Source organism: Centrocercus urophasianus, unplaced genomic scaffold (genome assembly GCF_019232065.1).
Source record: "Centrocercus urophasianus isolate 14NV4802_14NV808 unplaced genomic scaffold, USGS_Curo_1.0 seq_11, whole genome shotgun sequence".
Taxonomy (NCBI): domain Eukaryota; kingdom Metazoa; phylum Chordata; class Aves; order Galliformes; family Phasianidae; genus Centrocercus; species Centrocercus urophasianus.
Genome location: NW_024884253.1, coordinates 56,955,040 through 56,976,385, shown reverse-complemented (window position 1 = coordinate 56,976,385; position 21,346 = coordinate 56,955,040). Strand labels below are relative to the sequence as shown.

At 36.9% G+C, this 21,346-nt stretch overlaps 1 protein-coding gene across 5 annotated transcripts in view; it reads right to left on the bottom strand.

Annotated features, from left to right (window-relative positions):
* Positions 1 to 21,346, bottom strand: part of CARMIL1 (capping protein regulator and myosin 1 linker 1) — a 173,526-nt gene that overhangs the window by 75,423 nt on the left and 76,757 nt on the right. For all 5 annotated transcript variants that reach the window (XM_042808811.1, XM_042808815.1, XM_042808810.1 and 2 more), the window contains exons 6-13: positions 20,313 to 20,410; positions 19,881 to 19,951; positions 19,680 to 19,753; positions 14,802 to 14,877; positions 12,175 to 12,263; positions 8,025 to 8,119; positions 3,919 to 4,005; positions 388 to 491 (exon numbers count right to left, since the gene is read on the bottom strand). In XM_042808811.1, the coding sequence (XP_042664745.1) occupies positions 388 to 491; positions 3,919 to 4,005; positions 8,025 to 8,119; positions 12,175 to 12,263; positions 14,802 to 14,877; positions 19,680 to 19,753; positions 19,881 to 19,951; positions 20,313 to 20,410 (694 nt within the window). The remainder of the gene's footprint in view (positions 1 to 387; positions 492 to 3,918; positions 4,006 to 8,024; positions 8,120 to 12,174; positions 12,264 to 14,801; positions 14,878 to 19,679; positions 19,754 to 19,880; positions 19,952 to 20,312; positions 20,411 to 21,346) is intronic.

Genomic DNA, 21,346 nt, shown 5'->3' with positions numbered 1-21,346 from the left:
AATAAAATCAAATCATTCCAAATCAAAGGAATTAAATTGTTTCCAGTCTTCCAGTGAAAATTTTGTAATACATTTATCATTAAAAAGAGTTTTTTTAATAGTGTTTTGGTCACTTTCAAACAGAACTCAGAGAGTGTGAAAAGTCTACTGAAACAAGACCTATTTGTATGAACACATTTATGTGGTTCTATTTAGTTGTGTAGGGCAATTTAAAGCTCTAAGCGTATGCAAAATAATCTAGATCAAAATATTGTTTTTTATCCCTACTAGAACTGTACTGAAATAAAGGCAAAAAAAAAAAACAAAAAAAAAAAAAAAAAAAAAAGAATGTTAATAAAATGGCACTGCCTTTCTTCTAACAATAAATCAGAACAGTGACATGCTTACTGAGAGATCATCCCCACGGAGAGCATTCCCTGAGAGGTCAAGATAGACGAGCGTGTTCGCTATCAGCGAGTTGGCACTCAGTGACTGGGAAAGGCTGTTCACCCCTGCAAGAAAAGGTCAGTATTCACCTTATCCAGCACAGTACTAGCAGAGACCCTGCAAAAGCACAATTCCAGTGAACACAGTCACACAGTCACAGAATTTTTAATGGCCTCCTGTAACCGTCACTGTTCTACAGGGGAGGAAGACAGATCACCAGGAAGATACAAGACTTCTTTTTGTCATAAAAGATATGGTTTAGTTTGGGCTCCCTGCCTCTGATAAAACAGGTCTCAGCGAGCCACACATCCTGAGTTTCAGGAAGAAATCTTTTTGCCATCTCTGCAGTGGCTTCAACTGTGCAACCATATTTTGTAACAGATTTTAAAGACAGATTTCACATAATAATGCTCAGACAATGTCCTCTCACAAACAATAATATTTAGATAAAAGTATCTGTGGAAGATCAAGCACATTAACAAGTATAATTTGCCAGAACTTCAAAAGCAACTGACAAGACCTAGAAGTTAAAAATACTTCAATTATGCATTTGCCTGTAATTTCAGAAAAAAATAGTTAGCTAATTAAAGTATCAAGAGATGCATAAAGACACTCATTTCCTGTTGACAAAAAAAATACAGATTTTTTACGTTAAAATTAAAAAGCTCACGTTGGGAACTAGTCAGCCAAGTTCCAAAGTTCTTCAGCTTTTCCAAATAAAAATTAGGATGTGGCTATTTCCAGCAAAACTGATTTTCACCTGAGGACCCTTATAGCTTATTACAAAGTTCTTAATTTGTTGTAGATGACTATCACTGCCTGCATCACTGTGAACTTTAGCAAACAGTGATTTTCTCATAAATGCCTAGGCAAAAGAGTGAAGCAGGTAGGTGTTTCCATCTGTAACACATTACAGTGCAATTTTTCAAAGCTCCAGATCAGTCAAAGTGAACTGGTATTCAGCAGATAGAACACATGCATACTTCATTTAAAAACTATTAAAAAATGGGTTTGCCATTGGAGGAAGCAGTTAGCAAGTCACTGGAAACCAAAATACAGTAGGCAGTGCTTTAATTTTCCAAGCATACAAATATTAAGAGAGTCTCTCCTGTTAGTAGCCGTTGGCTTTAGGAAATTTTTGATACTCAAAAGAACTGGAGAACAATGACATCTTTGCCAAGTCTTGAAACATTTCTGTTCACTGCAATTTATCTTAATGTTGCATTATTGAATCTATGCACTATCCATAAAGGTAAGGAGCAAATGAAAACTTTTTGAAACTTTGAAAGATCTGAAAGTCCTATTTAACTACTAGAACTTGTCATTCTAGATTCCCTTTAATAAGTCTTCTCAGTAACATTTATAAGCAATAAATAGAAATGAATGCAATATAGTATGAACAGCTCAGCAATATACTACTGGACAACAATTCTGAGAATTCAGAAATTGTGACTCAGCTTAGGGAAAAATAGCTATAAAACAATCCATAATGTTAATGTTTGTATCATATTTAAAACAGTTCAACTACTCAAAATTGGCCACATCATTGAAGTCTTCATTCGAATGATGCAAATGATGGATTCTTTTCAATTAGCCTTTGGCTCAGGTTCAGCAACTCTGTCCCTGTCTTTGAATGAGGATGTTAAATTTTTCCACTTAACCAGATTCTTCAAATCAATATACTTTTGTTTGAACTTCACCTACCTCATTCTATACTTTGACAGTAATCTCACTTTCATTTGCAGACAATCTACCATACTCTTTTACTGCTCTCAGGAGGCTCAGAGTATTAATGGCTCTTAGGAACCTTGAGATACAATATTTGAACAATGATCAGTTGGGAAGTTACCACCTGAGCTTCACTTCTCAATCCTAGAAACTTATTAGAAACTTATTTTGCATAGAAAGCACTTTTAAAAGAAGGTCAAAACCAGTGAGAGATTGTACAGAATTTCTGAAGTCGATAAAGCCAGGCTTCTCCCAGCTATAGAAAAAAGCTCTCAATATTCCAAGTTAGAAAATAGTCTTCCAAGTTAAAAAGCAATTCAGAATTGCCTTCTTACATTAAAGAAAAACTGGATAACACAAACAGCTTTGCAGACAAGCAAAGATGCAAAGCTGAAAATCTTCATGTATAGAGAGCTATAACAATTCCAGATTTAAGACTCCACTATACTTTTAAAATGGAATTTTGAAAAGCTACCATCCAACAATATTCATTGTGACATGCTGCTTTTTAGAGAATAGATATTTGAAGGCTAGGGTGGATCATGCCATCTGGACTAGGGATTCACATGGGGCCAGTAGTAGAAATGTTGGAATATATTTTCAGCTTTTGTTCAAAGATTATCTTTACAAGGGATGTTAAAAATCTTTCTAATTATTTTCATAACCTCAAAATTCACTTTTACTGACAAGAATTTTGTTGGTGAGCTTCATCAAGCTGGCATTTATTCTTTCTAGAGGAGAATGTGCAGCTAGAATATTCTCTTGACTAAACAATCAAGAGTTGATGAAATCATTCATAGCACATGAAGAAAAGTACAGGGTGTTTTTTTCCAAAAGTGTTTCTAATGAAAATGATGACTGAATAAATTCACTGTAGAGCTTACTATCCAGTTAAACACTATTAGACCTACAGAACACCCACTAAAAACAACATCAAAAAACCCTTCTCCACACTCATATTCCTCCAGGTCAATTCCTAAAGCTTAGGAGAGAGAACACAGAATCTTCACAGAGCAGTAATTAAAAGGATAAAAGAGCATGGATTACATCTCTTATCCTAGGTTATAATGTCCTTCATTGACTGCACTTCAGTTACCTTTTTCAGGTCAACATCACCTGAAAAAATACTGTGATAATGCTTTTTTTTTTTTTTAACACTACTCTGTAGAATCTGGTTTGATCCATTCTGTTAAAGAGATTACTGAGTCTACTATATGTAAAACATCAGTGAAAAAAACCTGTAAGTTTCAGACGTATGTTTCAGTATTATGCTAAAAATATGCATCTATTTCAATTACTGCATCAAATCAAAAGTGTGCAAATTATAAAACAAAGCAGTCTCCACTCAGGGCAAATCAATTAACAGCTTTTGTTGTAACACTTGATTTCATAAAGTAGTCAAGTGAAATAATTGCATGAATAACATTTAAGAAGTTTTCCAAATGCTGTTTAGAAAATTCTCCACACATTCCTGCCTCAGATGCTTAAATAAAATGTAACATTTATTGCAATTTTAAATTAAATCTTACTTTACGGTAAAGGTTCCAGCTCACACGAAGGACAAGTAAGAGTTTTCTAAAATCGGATGGGGTACAGCACCCAAATAGTAAACTCGGGGATGTAAAAAAGCAGCTGCACGGTTTAAAATACATATATGAATCAGTAACAGAATGGACTACTTTATAACCTCGTAACAAAAGGTATTATTAAGATGAAAGCCTGAAACTTCAACAACAGGAAAATATGCATATTTATAGAGCATACCTTTAGGTGACAAGGAGGTTTTAGATAAGTTTAAATGTTTCAGTCCCTTTGGAAGTTTGGCGAACTGGATGCTTAGAGATGATACACCTGTTGGGGAGCAAAGAGAAAGTGGAAGTTCTCAGGAAGTCAGTTCAACAATGTGGTCCCAGCTTTTCCAAGCATCTAAGTAGTTTAGAAACTGCATGAGACACACACACACATCTGAGAGGGGGTTGAAGGGAATTTATTATACATATCCAACAGCACGTGAGACGTTCTGAAAGATTTATGCTTCAGTCAGAAAATATATATAAAATAAACACCCAACAGCAGCGGTTCACACGAAACTTCAAAACTCTTGTCTTGAAAGGAAGAGAGATGTACATAGTAGACAACATCGGCCTCTCTTCTGCAACTAAACCCCTTCTTTATTAAATAAAGGAATACAGATGTTGTTCAAAAAGCACAGATATGCACGAGTGAGCTGAAATATTTCTGTGGAAGAGTATCCAATTCACATGAAAGAAACTACAATACAGGTACAGATTTGCTCTGAAAACCTGAAACCTCCACTGAGCTGTAATGGCCACTTATCTCACTTCATTCCAGCAGCCTGTAGGTTACCAACTAATACACAGACTTGGAAATGCTTGAATTGTTTGGAATTCCAAATGGTAAAAATGTCTTAGGATACTGACTGACTCAGCACAAATCCAATAAAAGAAAACAATGTTCTTTTCATTTAAGTGCTTTCTCAGTGTATCCAAGTTCCACACTCAATAAATTTAATTCCCCATTTAAGAAAAGGACTGAAATATGATTAAGAGGGCACATCCTAAAAAATGACTGAACCAGTTTATGAAATATTTATTACAGGAGTAAATCAACATAAAAAGTCAAATCTTAACCTGAGCATGAAAAACAATCCTCTATAGGAAATTGCTTAGCAAGAAAAAGGGAGACATGAGCAAAGTCTTTTCCTTGCTCCAAAAGAAAATTAAATAAAAAAGCTGATGCCGTTCTCCACAAAAACGGACACCAAAGAATCCAGTATTATGACCCATAGATGTGTGTACTCTGTTTCTAACATGGTTTACTGCCATAAATAATGGAAGAGCTGCTACATTACAGATGTAAAAGTTGGAGGAGTTTTTTTTGACCCTTTGTGTAAAAGCCTGTCGTATAGGCTAGTCAGAGGTGCAACTTCCACACAGCTTAAAACAACATGCTATGTTTCATTTACACTGCCAAAATATTAGACTGATAATGCTTTGCCATCATTTACTGCAAACCATAACGGTAACGGTGTCTTCTACCTTCTGCAAGAATGCATCAAGTCTTATCAACTGAATTTTCACTCCTAGATCCGCTACTTAAGAACAAAAAACTAAAAACTTTTTAGCTCCTCTGAAGAAGGATCAGCCTTTCATAAGATTGCCTCAATTTAAACTCTGTGCATGACCGATCATCTTTGTTGAGCTGGCTTCATCACAATACATACTTTCACACTCAAGGTAGAGTTCTGCTGGCAAAGGTGAAGAAAAATGAGTACAAAGAGAATCACTAAGGACACCACCAGAGTAATTTTTGTTGCAAAGTATTTTGGGTAAGAGGCGCAGCAAATAATTTTACCTCTCCATCTTTGCATTTAGCTAACATTTATCACTCCAACCAAGCTGAATAATTTAAACATATCACTAGCATTGGAGAAGAAATACCCACTGAATTTTAAGATAGGGGAACGAGATGCAGAAAAGCAAAACTGCTTTTGATAACTCAGACACTCTTTTTGCTGATCTCAACAGAGCTGAGCTCTAATAGCAGAAGTAAACTTCACTGCTTTCAGGCACACAGATTTGATTTTGAGTATTCCCAGACTTGAGCTTATTTGGTTTGCACAATTTTTCAGAAAATAAGAAATGAGATTCTGATGCCAGTAAAGCCAAAAGCAAAGCTTCCATCACTACAGCATGTCTAGATTTTAAAACCAAAATTAATAACAAACTTACCACGTGTTAGACTCACAAATACTGACGGTACCATTAAGAGCTGCCAATCATAAATTAAGAGGCTGATCTCAGTGCAAAATCATATCATTCAAACACTTACTAATATGTCAGCTGAAGCCAGGTCCTGTATCTCAGCTAAAAAGAACACTCTTCTCATATCACTGGACTATGGAATACTGCATTAATAATACAGTGCTTCTACTTTTTGATATTCAATAGTATACAACAGCTTATTGGTCCAAACAAGGAACAAGGATGGGTTCTTTCCCATTATTCACACTGTCCTGTCTCGTGCCCCTCAGAATTGTGTTATAATCTGCTTGCATTCCTTGTTCCTAGAGAGGTAATGTGTTAAGAGATTTTTTCCAAAATATGTATGTTAACATGAACCTTCATTATACCAGCTTTTACCTTAGGAAAGCTTGCTGCCTCATCTGTTTAATGAAGTCAAATTTCATTTTCATACAGTGGATATCAGATCACAGAATAGGTAAATCCTTCTTTAAAATATCTGCATATTGCAATTATAGTTAATTTATTTTCAAGCATCCATATAACTTAGCTGATTCTCTAACAAAAAGGTCAAACTTTAATTGCATCTGGTAGAAGACACTGAGATGATAAACCTCTACAAATTTCTCCAATTAGCATCTTCTGCATTTCTTTTGTTTTAATCTTGTATGTAGCTATTCCAAAAGGTCTTGAAAGCATGACTTACTGCAAAGTTAGTACTCACACCAATATACTTAAAATAGAAAAAAAAAACCCTTGCCTGATTTAAAATGTCATTTTTTAAAAAGCCTCTCATAAAACACAATCTAAATACACTTCTTCAAAAGTAGATTCAACAGTGTGGCAGACTTTTTTTTTTCAACTTAAAACTGAAAATTCAGAATAATGCAGCTATCCCTATGGCACACAGTAATAATAATGTTGTACAGCAAAACATTGGCTTTTGCTAAAGAGTTTTCAGGAACCATACAAAGGGTAGTCAAAAGAGTTTAGCAGTTCACGTGAACAACTATTCTGAATAAGTCAGAAGTAAAAATGTTTTCAAACTTATTTTGAGCCAAAAGGAGAAGAGATACACAAGAGGAAGAAAAAAATTACGCCGCATTTTTCTCCCCCGTAGTTGAAATGGAGTAAAAGGAGACATACCTACAAAATACTATATTAACAGCATTGTGAATCGGGTTGTAACCAAAATGAACAGCTTTTCCATTTTGAATCGTGTCAGACAAAAGACTGAAATTCTGCCCCACATAAAACAAATGAAATAAGAAAAGGTTCACTGCATAAAATTCCTATTTTATTTCTGGCCCAACAGCAGCGCAAGGTAGTCTGATCCCAAGAACACTGTGCTTGGAATGTATTAAATGAATCAAATGGAAATCGCATGTGGGCAGCACTAAAGGGTCAACACCAGACTGAAAGAATGTAACCTTATTTTAAAAATAAATGCTCCAAGTGAAAAGAGAGTAGATGGGAAGGGAATGACTTGATTTGATATGCACTGAAATCACGCCTAGCTGGAGGAAAGCTAGGCTGTTCAGTTTTATTTTTCATCTTGCAGAGTCAACAATCCTTAGCTACATAAGGATGCCAGCTATGCCAGTATTACAGAGCACTGTGAAAAACTAGCAACACTTCAGACTAGAACAAAGCTCATAAAGAAATGGCTTCAAAACCAGATCTAACTATGAGATTATAGCTGAAATAAAATGCAAAACCTCCCGGAAAATACAGTCGAAGCAATAAATTTGTCTTGCACTTCATCTTATATTCATTGTATTGCCTTTAAAAATATGCACCATTTTCTTTTCTTTCTAGCTGTAAGCATTCATTGTGCTCTATCTTCCTGTAAAAGATACTTCAGTGATAGTGTAATGAAATCTAATGAAATCCATGGATGGTTTAAGACATTTAAATGCTTCTCCATAAGCTAATGGAAATGTATTAATCAAAAAGAATAGCAATTCTCAGTTGTTTGTGAACAACAAACACTCACAATAGCATTCCAGACAGAACAGTATCTTGTAATTTGGGCAAAGCTAAATGGAGCAGAGACAATCCCCCTAATACGTTTGCAGAAAAAGGAAAACATTAATGCTACAGTACCTCGGTCTTCAAGTGGATTGCTAGCAAGGTTGATTGTATGAAGTCCTGAGTTGGGATTATGGGATAGGGCACTGGCTAGTTTCTGTGCAAAATCTCTGCAAGAAAAGAATACAGAGTGAGAGAAAATTCTGTTATCTCCTCTGTCAAAAGCATGTACAGAGGCTTAAAAGTATCAAGGGATTACTAGAAAGAAATAGCCAACTTATAGTATTGATTCTTTGTCTTTTTAAACAATGCTTATCTGGCTGATTTGCTGTCTTTCGAAGCAGGTTATATTACTATTTATTTATTCTGTGATTTAAGATACTGAAGAGCATTAAATCAAAGCTCAAGCTACTTTTGATAAAGATCTAAACATGTAAAATACGGGTTAATTTAAAATAATTTAGAACTCAACCACATCTCCTCCTTATCATGCACAGGTGGGATACATACATTAACTTGCACAGCATTATCTCCCTCACTCACAAAGCTAAATTCTGACACCACCCCCTAACTTGCAGCAAGTCTCCATCAATAATCACTCAAACAGATGGGCTTTGCAACATATCATAGAATCAACACAGCATTAGTATTGTGATCTTGTAAAATAGCAGGAATAACTCTCTCAAAGAACAGAATGACACTGAAAAACTGTTCTCTGCTTGCTTCTTTTTACAATGAGAAGCATCAAGGTTGCCCACAGTCCCAGAAACGTGAGCTGAGGGAGATGATGGTGTATTGGATTGTATGTGCAAATATGTAGATGGAGAGCATGGCCTGCTTGTGTTCCAAATCCACTTGAAAGATAAGGGAATGCTGCCCTCTCTGAGCACATTCTGCTGTCACTGGACTATCACTACTCACAGCATAAAGTTTAAAGCTAACTTGGGTTTTCTTACATGATCACATCACCAGACTCTGGTTGAATCATTTTCTACATATCATGTCACAAGGCTGTGGGTTCTTACCAGCTCTATGTCAATTTCATAAACCCATCCTTGTTCCTGTTAGAAAGCATTTATGTATTAAGAGACTAAATCTACTGTGCAGTTCTGTGGAGCAGACTATGCTTTCAATGCTTTTACTTTATTTAAGTTAGGAAAAGAGGTAGAAATCAAATAATATTTCTTGAGCTTCCTCCCAGCATCCTTCTCTCTCTGCTCCGAAGTACAGCATCTTACCTCCTGGAGGGCAGTGTTAAGAGAACTACTGGATACACTACTAAAAGAATGGAATTCACACTGTTCCTTTTCCCTGGGACAGATCCTTCCTATCACAAGAGCTGTCAGCCTGTGTGCTGAGAATTACAGTGGAGGTAGCAACATTTTCTGCACTCTGAAAAAGAGCGGAGATAAGATAGGGATAACCTCAATAGCTGTTGGCTATCTGTTGTTGCAAGGTGTACTCAAGTAGAGATGCTCCAGGAAATTTTAGTTCCCCTTTGAAACTATATCATATTCTTATCCTAAAGAACAAAATATTCTTATCCTATGTTCTTATTGTGAACACAAACAGTCAACCACTCTGGACTTAAATTTGTGCCATCTGACAGGCCTCAGGGTATCCTCCTTTGCCATTTGCTGCTGCTCCTGCAGATGACTACTACTACATCTCCTGTAGGGCACGTGTTTTCCAACACTCTAGATACTGAGGGTCATTCAGGCTTGGAGGTAAAGCTTTTAAAAGGTCTGATATAACTACATGTATGAGAGAGGAAGAATATTTCACCAATGGTAAGAATAGTACAAACCAGGAAATCTCAGACAAAAATTCCTCAAGATCAGTCCAGATAACACATCCAGATAACACAATAGAAAAACAGAGAATGTGTGTAGGAGGAGCTAATGTGATTACATGCAAGGACATTCAGAGCCCATCCAGCAGGGGAAGATGAGCTGCAGAATCTGTCAGAGGCCCTCCTTGTATCATCAGCAGGCATGTCTATTTTCTCTCTGTTATCACAGCCACTCCCCTTGGGACACGGTGGCAGTAGTTACTGCAGATGGCAATAGGGACAGTCTGCCTGCCAGATTTCAGAATGTTGAAGCACAACGAACAAACAATTTTCACCAGCTTCTGCAAATAGGCCTTTTCAGACTGGAGACTCCACCTTGCAATTTCACAGAAATGAATCTTCTGATAATTGCATGGTCCTCTATTTCTCTAAAGCAGCAAACAGATACAATTCTCTTTTCACACTCATTTGTTCAGATCACCTTAAACTATTCTTCATTCACTGAAATCTGGATATCACCTACTTCAATTAGCATCCTAACACTTATCAAGACATTTATATCCTCTTTTTTTTTCCCATCAAAGACATCCAAAATAATCTAGACTGCATCCTTTAAGTCTGTAAAAGAAATAGCAATGGGCATAAAATTTTCAAGAACACCTAAACTGTCAGAAATCTTATTAGACAGGGGGCTTTTTTTGACAGCACACTTTTCCCCAACATCAATTCTGAACTTCCCTAGGTCCTGGGTCCTTACTACTGCTGTAAGTGTATGATAGTTTGTAGTCCCATCAGCTGGAAGAATGACAGTTTTATATGGAGCTACATCCCATACCACGTAACAGAAATGAATGGCTGGAGGTAGAAAAGAATAGAATCATCTTAAATTGACCCTGCTACAGGAGAAAATACACTCATGCAGCTGCTCAGGTGCCTCTGGAAGCACTGTTCTTGGTAGCTCTATCTCAACAACTGGTCTGTTGTGTTTCAGTAGCTCTTTCTCAACACTTGTCTGGCAGTCTGTCACAACTCATTAGAAGTGACTGGTCTATAAGCTGTGCAAAGATGCCCAGTAACAATAGGATTTCCTCCTAGCAAGCAGATATGATAACTGGCAAAATTGACAAACGTATCCTTGACAAAAACAGACAGACAGTGCTGAGCACAGCAGATGCACACCAGGGCAAAATGCCAAATACCACGCACGTAGATGGAGGCACAAAACCAAAGTCATAGGTTGATTATCTGTCAAATCCTATTAAAACTGAAAACAGATCCAACTGTTAGACGTTAATGTAGACAGCGTACAAAGGTAGTCAATGTATCTTTTAATATTCGTGATTAGCAGTATGTCTCACGGCACAGAGTGCAGGAAAAACAACATCAAAATCAGTTCTTTATGGTTGAATAATAGCTACTAAAGACAGCCAAACTTCCCAATCACAATGTAATTCCAACCTTCACCACAACTTTCCTGAGTCAGGTAGGTAGCTTTCTTTTAAACATATTTCAATGCTACACCAGTTTAAATTAAAAAAAGAAAAAAGAAAAAAGAAAAAAGAAAAAAGAAAAAAGAAAAAAGAAAAAAGAAAAAAGAAAAAGAAAAAAACAGAAAACAGAGAAAAGAGAAAAAAGAAAAAAAAAGAAAAAAGAAGAAAGTAGAGGCAAATAAAAGCGTACCACATAACTTCCCCATGCTTTTTTCTCTTATTTTTTTCTTCAGTTTAATGCTCAGCTTCTCTGATTTTTCCACTTTGTATTTATTAATATAAAAACTCATTAGAACTAGAGGTTATCTTGTCCACATGGTCTTGGATGCTACTTTAACACTATAACAAGCCTCAGATACTTCATCCAGGCTACTTTGTAACTTGAACTTTGCATCTGTTTGCTCTGAAGAAAAAAAACACCTAGGCTTAACTCGCTGTACTTACAGAACACACAAGGACTAAAATTAATCATCTACTTTCTTCCTTCTTTAAAAACAAGTTAATAACATGTAGTATTACTACACTACTACAAGACCACAGATGCAATACACAAAAAGAAAAAAAAGGCCTTGGGAATGGAGCTGTATCTGTTATCCAAAATGGAATAATAGGCATTTTAACAAAATCCCCATCACTTTTGTTCATAATTCTATTGGTAACACTATTTGGAGGGGATCTGCGTGAGTTAATTCAGGGTTTATGCACTTATCCAATTCATTCTTCTTCACTTAACCCAATTCTCCAAGCAGAATCTAACAAACACCAGTTTATAAGGATTTTCTGGATTATGAGGAATCTCTTACTAGCAACTCCTCAGAACAAGCTAAACACTGAGCATGAGTTTGTCTAACACTCCAGCTAATACACATCACACATCTTTTTTTTTTTTTTTTTTGCTAGGAGTAAGCAGTAAATAATGCAATATTCTGAAGCAATTACTTACGTTCTAAGCCCAGCATTCTCTAATACCAGTTCTTCCAATCGATTGGACCTACTCACTACTCGCAGAATCTGTTCACAGACATCAGTGGACTGCCACAGAAAAGACAGAACAGTGTTAAGGAATACATGGTTGTTTAGTTATAAGCTATACATCATAACGGGATCCAGGTCATGAACTGCTTTGTCTCATACTTATGTAATAACTAAGAATACTGGGAACATCCTAGGGAGAGTCAGATGACAACATCTGGAAAAGACTTGGAGAAACAAGAGGTAGGCCAAAAGCAACCAACTTATGAAACTGGCTGCCTGAGGGCAGAATTAGTCTAATAATAGAATACACAAACAAAACAAAACAAAACAAACCGCAGACCCTATGTGCAGAGAAAACACACACATAATTTTTAAAGAACTCTTCTTCATATAGTTACTAATCCCTCAGAAGAAAATAGCAACTGATGGAATGAAGAATAAAGCCTGACAAGAAATGTCAGCTACACACAGAGAAAGATGTTATAAGACAAAGAAGAGGGGAAAAAAAAAAAAATCAAGAGTAAGAACACTTTAGCTGCAGGTCCAAAAACTGCTCAGGGACTAATGCTTCAGGGTGAGCAAATTTCAGTAGGAGCTCTCCCGGCCTACACAGAATAACTCACATCTCATGACTGTTACTGCTGCTGGATCTTAGAACTTGGAGAGGCATTCACAAATACTATGAACAAAATGTAACAAAACAGTTTGCTTGCCATGCTTGGGGATGAAACTTCAATGTTTTAAAGGCCATACAGTGAACTTCATTCACCTTTTATTCTAATATCTTAGTTTGCTTCTTAATTTGTCTTTTTTCACAGCATATACCATCCCACATTCATATGAAGTCCAAAGTAGAACTTCAGTCGTGATCATGAACTGCTGAACTATTCTATGTTACCCACTCTAAAAATGACAGCTTGACATTCACACTTGGGATATCTTTATCTCTAACAGCAGCCTGGCATTTTCTAGGATTCTCTTAAACTAGTTGAAACTCCTAAAAAAGAAAAGAATGCTCTAGCACACACGTGAAATCCCTTACACAGTAAAGGTGACAATGCTTTCTAAAGATGGCCAGTTCAGCCAATTCTCTCCAATTCTATCCTTGCCTTCCATATTTTTGTAACTCACGATATTATCACAGTGCTACTACAGCACTGTGACTGCAAGTGGAAAATTTCATGCATGTACTGTAAAAACACTACAGATCATGTCTATCAAACACAATGTCAGAGTGGGACTCACCAAGTACAACATATTCAATGGCCTCTGGATATGTCTGACCTCACACTGACCCTCAGCAGAGTCCCTGTGGCATGGATTTACTGTCCAGTGGTTCATATTATCCTGACATTTTTTTATTCCAATTTGAATACATGGAAGATTGTTTTATTATTATTGATGCACTTTCAAGACTGATAAGGTTTGTTTTCTACATTAGAAGTTGTTCAAAATTCTCCCTAAAGATCATATTACATTAAAACAAACAAAATGTTAAAACAACAGAGAAGGAATTTCTCAAACCACTAATTCTACCTTTAAATATTAATTTTTAGGTTTGGTAAAAATATTAAAACATATGAAAATATACTACATTTAGTATGGAATTCACATTTTACATTTACTACGGATTTTCTTGGCCTTTTCTTCAGTAGTTCAGCTTGTTTAGATTTGCTCCCTTTTTTCTTTGCAAAAACAATGCTGCTGTGAAAGAAGACTGAGTGGGGAACTTATCAATGCTTATAAATATCTAAAGGCAGGAATCAAGTGGATGGATGGGGCCAGGCTCTTCTCAATGGTGCCCAGCAACAGAACAAGGGGCAGTATGCACAAACTGGAACACGGGGAGTTCCATATGAACATGAGGAAAAAAATTCTTTACAGTGAGGGAGGCAGAGCACTGGCACAGGCTGCCCAGCCAGGTTGTGGAGTCTCCATCTCTGGAGATATTCAAAACCTGCCTGGATGCCTACCTGTGTAACCTGCTGCAGAGAACCTGCTTTGGCAGGAGGTTGGACTATATGATCTCCAGAGGTCCCGTCTAACCCCTACGATTCTGTGATTCTGTGAACAATACCATTGCAACCTGTCACTACATACTTATTATTTTAAGGAGCTGGTGTCAGACAACCAGGAGAAAATCAAGATGCAAAGAAAGTTAAGAATAAAACTTGTTTCATAATGTGAGAAGAAAATAACCTAGACTCCTAGTATTTTTCTTCCACCTCCAAAAACCAACAGATACTTCTAGCTGCTTTAGAATTTTTCCTGTTTAGTCAGCAACTATTTCCGTGAGCTGGCAACACCTGACAGATTAGCTTTATGGGCCACCATTATAGCCAAATAAACTTTTCCAAATGTATTTGTGTGAAATTCTGGCAAAACTGGCACACAGTAGTGTTTCTATAGCATGAAAAAACTATCCAACTGTTTATGTTTCCTTCACACAATAAACAGAAAAACAATTATCAGTTTTTAAATAAGACTGCCCTGCTTATTTACCCAAAGGAGTTCACCTTGAAAAGTGAAGTAGTATCATCCAAGACACAGCACAGCCTGGTAAATCTTGGTATACCATTTCAATTTATTACTTACTAATTTCAGATCCTTGGAGGACAGCTTTGTAAACCACTGATTATACTCCAGAGCAGCAACTATTGGTATTAAGTCTCTAGAAAAAGAAAAACACTTTTACACACATTTCATATAACTGTCAGTTTCGGTCATTTGAAACAATCTCTGAAGTGCTTTTCTGTATCTAATTTCCTCTGTTTCTGCAATGCTGATTGACTGCTGTCACCATTACAGAAAGCTCTGCATTCTCAAAATAAGAGCACCGTGAGCAGCTGTGCGTCTTGCCTGTATTGTAATAAAAATTTTTGACTGGCCAACTGACATCTATTCTAGCATGAATTTTTAAACCAGAAATTTGTCTGGGCTGCCATTCCTACTTGTTCTTCATCCTGAGACATATTTAAGCTTCTTAATCATCTCTAATTATAATTGAGTGTGACGCTAAAAAGCTTTTTGGCAGACTGATGATTTAATATAATCCCATGACTGAATGCTTCTAGAGAACATCTCCTTGTCTCATCTCTATAGTTAAATTCCCCCAGGAAGAGGGAGACCTGCAAAAGGATAATGCAACTTTCAGCACAAACCATACTTAATTGTAAAAGGGATTTCGCAAATGAAATTCTAAATTATTCTCATTTTCTTTATTCCAATCCTCTTAATTTGATCTGCTCTTCCTCTGTTGAGCTTCACCAATAACAGATGCTGATAAATGTCATGTCTGCACGCTACCCCCAGCAGAATCATTCATCTAGCACAGGCAGATCAGTTAGCCTCAACAGTTACCTAGAAACCTCTTCAGAATGAAGCTAAGAAATGTAGTGTACATGAAATGTATCTGACTAGCAAAAAATAGTTGTCTGAGCCTAAGATCTGTGGGGAAAAAATTAAAAATACTAGCTTTTATAAGCTACTACCAACCCCAGCACTCCACTCAGGACATTTGCAGGTAGGTATGGATCTGCACCAAATACGCAGCACCTTTCTCACATCTTTTCCTTCTTCATCATCAAGGTAAATGCCAGACAGCCTGAAGGCTCCACCATCACAACAGTGGGACAGTGCTCTTTATGCTACAATAGGAAGCCCTAAAAGGGACAGATAGCACCATTGGTGCTGTTCCTTCAAAGGAAAAGAGTGACAATGAGCAGTAATGACTGGGTATAGGTGGTTACACTGCCAGGGAGCTGGTAAGTACCCCAGACACCAGCAAGTATCCTGGGGGGGCAGGAGGAGGCTGCAGGTAGAGAGTGCCTGAGGCTGTCCTTTTCTCTCCTCTGCTCCCAAAGCCAGGGATGAGAACAGCTGAAGGATCCAGGGATGTTTACACTTAGTGGGAAAAGCTGCTGCATTTTCAAGAAGTTAAAGAGACTGCTACAGCAGAATGAGAATTTTTTAAAATAAATCAAGCCTGCTGATTTGCAAGTTCTCGTCTTTGAATAATTTAGTCTTCTGCAGTATCCAAGGCCTGTTTGTTCAAGCTTCAGACAAACACAGATACTGACATAGCTGTAATACCAACAGCTAAAAAAACATATCACACACCTCCCGCCCTTCCACCCCACATGCCTGAAGATAGTGAAACAACCAGCCTTGTTTGTAATATTCTGTCTGGATACTTTGGCCTATCAAAGAACAACTACATTTTATGATCTGATTTTATTGAGGAACTATATAGTTTAAAGTTCAGTTTTTCATTTCATTTGAATTTTTGAAAGTGCTTCTTACTAAGGACAGTCTTTGCAGCACTTAGCTCCACTCCTTGTATCACTTTGAGCTTGCCAACTTCATTGTACTTCTCATGGGGCTTATCTTTTCAAAATGGTATACTGCTTTTTTCCACTCTATTTCTATTAAATCCTACATATCTTACTAACAATGATCAGAATTTGCAATACAAAAAGAATTATGCTAATGACCCCTTCCAAAAGCAGGGCCTTCTCCTGACTTTCCTTCACCAAGTTATGTTAAGCAGCTCACATTTATTTGTTTTCTTGTGAAACTATCATCTAGAATAAAGTAAGGTTTACAGAATGTAAATCTTTGCCATTTTAAAATGAAAACAGATTCTGTTCTTCTGGAATGCAGGAAATCTCTCCAAGCTTTAACAACATTCAAGCTTTGCCAGTGGCTGCACATTTTTTCAACAGTTCTGTCCCCCTGTGTATTTAAGATGACAGGAAATCTAAATGGTGCGAAGAAAAAAAAAATCTAACTAATCACACATTTCTGACAATATATTCTCAATGTCCAAATTTTTGAATGCTAAAACGTATTCAAGAGAAGAAAATTGTGCTGCAGAGTTAAACAAGCCCTATTTACTTTGAGGGTTTTTTTTTTGTTGTTGTTGTTATACAATTATATGGTTCAAAGCACAGTATAACTTCAAATAAAACTTCAGAAGTCATGCACCCATGTGGCAAGCCATGTTATGCACTCTCAGTGTCAGACACGCAGGGAATTTAAATTCATCTATAATTCATTCCATCCTATGCTGACCTCTAATAGAAATGCTTTACTAGGAGAAATATAAATTGTTTATTTTTAGCAATGCATAGCTTGTGTATCCAGTTTTCATCCTAACTCACTTCAGAGCTACTTCATAATGTGAAACACATAATTTCAGTAAACTCAAAAATCATATGCACAAGATATACGAGTTTCTCAAAGTCCAAAACATGGGCATGTTGTTAATTTGAAGCGTTATCACTTTGCTAAGTATCTGACAAAACACTTGCAATACATGGTTGAATTTACTGGGATTTCAGAACCTAATTTGTATTTTTACTGAATAATATATGTTTTTGACTTCCTTCAAAATTTTGTTTTCTGGAAAATTTCAATCTAAAACCTTTTTCTCAGTTCCAGCCTCAATATTAAGAAATCACCACAACAAGATGGATTTTACTGTGTATATGTTGTTCTAAAATTGTTTTGAATCTTTGGACTTACATAATCATGCAACACTTAATAAAGATTCTATTAACAATAAATTTATTTTTTTGGTGACATGAGTTTTGCAAGTCAGACTTCAATTAAAACATTCACTGAACCAACAAACTCACAATTCCATCTTCCCAAAGCCAACTCTTTTGAAGCAGCTAAATACTTAAAGCACTACTTCTATTTTTCGTTAAAAAGTAGTATTTTCACTCCTAATAACTTGTTCAAACTTTTATTCTTTATTGAAGTTAAATGGCTCTAAATCGCTTTTTCAAAAATGCCCCATGTTCTTCTCAGCTCTTCCAACTTCCAATACATCTAAGTGTTCTTAGTTTCTTAATCCATCATTGCTCGTGACATAGAAACACAGAATGGTTTGGGTTGGAAGGGACCTTAAAGCCCAACTGGCTCCAATCCCTTGCTACAGGCAGGGCTGCCCCCCACCAGCTCAGCTGCTCAGGGCCCCATCCAATCTGGCCTTGAACACCTCCAGGAATGAGGCACCATAGCTTGTCTGGGCAGCTCTGCCAACGCCTCACCGCCCTCTGCGTGAAAAATTTAATCCTAATATCTAATCTAAACATTTTCTCTTTGATTTAAAACCTTTCCCCCCATCCTAACATTATCAAACTGTGTAAAAAGTCAGTCTCCCTCCTGTTTATAAACCCCCTTAAGACACTGGAAGACCACAATACGGTCTCCCTGGAGCCTTCTCTTCTTCAGACAGAACAGCTCCAACTCATTCAACCTTTCCTCATAGGAGAGGTGCCCAGTCCTCTGACCATCTCTGCATCCCTCTTCTGAACCTACACCTACACGTTTCTCATGCTGTGGACTCCAGCACAAGTAATCCTTTCCTTATCTTCTCTCAGCAATCCTTAACTGACCAGTCTTTGGATACAGCTGTCATGCACTAGTTGCAGCCCTGCAGTCTCCCCTGAATTACCTCTGAATAGTCCAACACAGGCAGTAACTTCATCGTGGAATTAACCACGGTGACTGTGAAAATCACCACAGAAGCTAAGTATATGAATATTTGGTTTTTTTTCATATTTTTGCAAGTTTTACATACTAGCAACCTTACAACTACAAAGAATGCTGTGCCAGAATAACCTCATTTACTTACCTCCAAGTTCAGTCTTTTTGTTATAATATTTTAACATCATATATCTCAGACAGATTCTTAATTCTTCCCTTGGGCCTCTTTGAAGAAACAAACACACTGTCTTATTTACAATTTCTTTAATTTGTCATTTTTCTTGTATAATGATGGATTTTAATTAAGACTCTTTTCCATTTCTTCTTACTTAAATATCTTCAGATGCAACTTTCTTAGAATCCAGTGTTCTCAATCCAGTAAGCCAAATACAACACTTAGCTAAGTTTCAGCATCTCATAGTAAAATTACCCTCAATTAGTTCCTTTCTGGAAGTGCACATTTTTGATTGCATCTTTTGTTAGTGGAGAAACTATTGGCTGAGATTCAGCTGAATAACTTAAACCTTCTACAGACTTGCTAAAAAAGCAATTTCCTTTAGCACATACACTACGAAAAAGATTCTGTAAAAGTAAAGGCTGCCTAATTTCCTTTTTTGCTTTGCATGCCAGATGTAGTTGCATGTATTCTCTGCTGAATTTGAGCACTTATATCAACCATCATAGGAAAAAAAAAAATCATAATAACTATCTGCTAACTTTTTGGAGTGCTTCCAATAGCAAGATATATTTATCTCCAAAACAAAATGTGCTCTTCATGGGGCCTTTGTGCAAAAACAGCACCTTTTTTCTGAAAACTATAAAAGACATAGATGGTCATTTCAGATGTCCAGATATTTAAGGGACAGCTTTTATGGGACTATCCCCCTTCAGCAAGGGCAGGCAAAATCTACTGGAAGGACAATTCAAGGGATAAGGAAAGTTTGCTAAGTATTAGCATGATTATTACATATTATTTACCTGTGGTCAAGATGGCTGAAGTCTTGCAAATTCAACTCTCTGGTATCTTGTGTCAGATAAATTGTGTCAACATCCTGTTAAAAATACATAACCAAATACATATTTATCCTACTTTTTTCCCCTGAAGTATTATGATTTATCTGCCCCTACATCATTCGTACAGTTAGTTGAAATGAGCTCCAGTGCAAGACATGTACTTACCCACTGTACTTCTTCTCTATATGGAAATCCAAGCCAATCACACACACAGGCATACATCTGTGAAAAGCCTCCTAGAAATAACACAAGAGAATATTTAACATAATAGTAAAACAAACGGACATCAAAAGCATGCTTGAATACTTGAACATATAACCAGCCTTTCAAAACTCACTCTCTTTTTCCCTCAGAAGGGCATCCATTGTGCTGCTGAAAGAAACTAAAAGAAACTGAGACTATCCTATCTTTGTAATACCCATCAGGTTGCAAGAAAGCTTAAAATAGTGCCTTCACCTACCAATCAGAAGTCTACTCCATACTAATTACACCTTAAAACTAATTACACCTTTACAAGCTTCTACCAGAAATAGAATTAGACTTCCTGACACTGCTATTCCAAGCTTTTTATATTTGAGCATTCAAATTCATTCTCACCACAAGGTCCAAGTTCTGCCACTGTCTGACTGTCCCACAGGGCCTGGAGATTAACCAGTCTTTCTGAAGGCTCCATTGTTACTTTTTTCAGAATCCTCCTAAATGCAAAGGAGAAGAAGTATTCACGATTTTAAAAATATTTTAAACCCGTACCACTGTATGCACTCAATAGCATTCACTTTAAGCATGACTTTAAGTGAGTATACAGGAAGAGTTAGTATCTTTAATACAACTCAATTCTCTGCCTAGAAGTCAAACATATCATGATACAGACTAGCATGAGTAACATTTACTTGCCTCTTCCTTCCTTCCAATAAATTAACACTGCAACTACTGAAGCCCAATGCTGTGACAAGGTCACTCAAGCTAAGTAGGTGTTGGACTCTCAACTATGACAAGGTTGCCAAAATAGGAAGGGACCACAGAACAATAGAATGTCTTGGGTTGGAAGGGACCTCAAAGATCATCTAGTTCCAACCTCCTGTCATGGACAGGGCTGCCACCCACTCCATCAGGTTGCACAGGGGTCCATTCAACCTGGCCTTGAACCTCCAGCACCCACAGCTTCTTTGGGCAGCCCGTGCCAGCATTTCACCACCCTCTCAGTAAAAAACTTCACCCTGACATCTGATCTATATTGTACAGAGATGTGCTAGGAGACGTGGCATTACTAACTACATACAAAACTATGGTCATCTACCCATATATGCTTTTAATCAGTAAAAGCAGTGTGCTGCTAAGAGCCACAGAATCTGCTGAGCAACCTCCAGGCTGCACATGAGATATCTAGCTCTAATCTTTGCAATTTGATAGTGTTCTTACTCCTCTAGGTAAAACCACTACCACTTATTGGTTTAAAGAAAAGAAAATACATGCTGTTCTGAATTAGAGAACACCCTCAAATTCCAGAATTCCATAAAACAAAGGAAAACAAATAATAAGAGATATTAATAGGAGAAACCTCTTTTCCCATTCTTGCATGTTCTGGTCCTATATTATCTGCATAACTCCAGTGCCTTAATCCCAGAAAACTA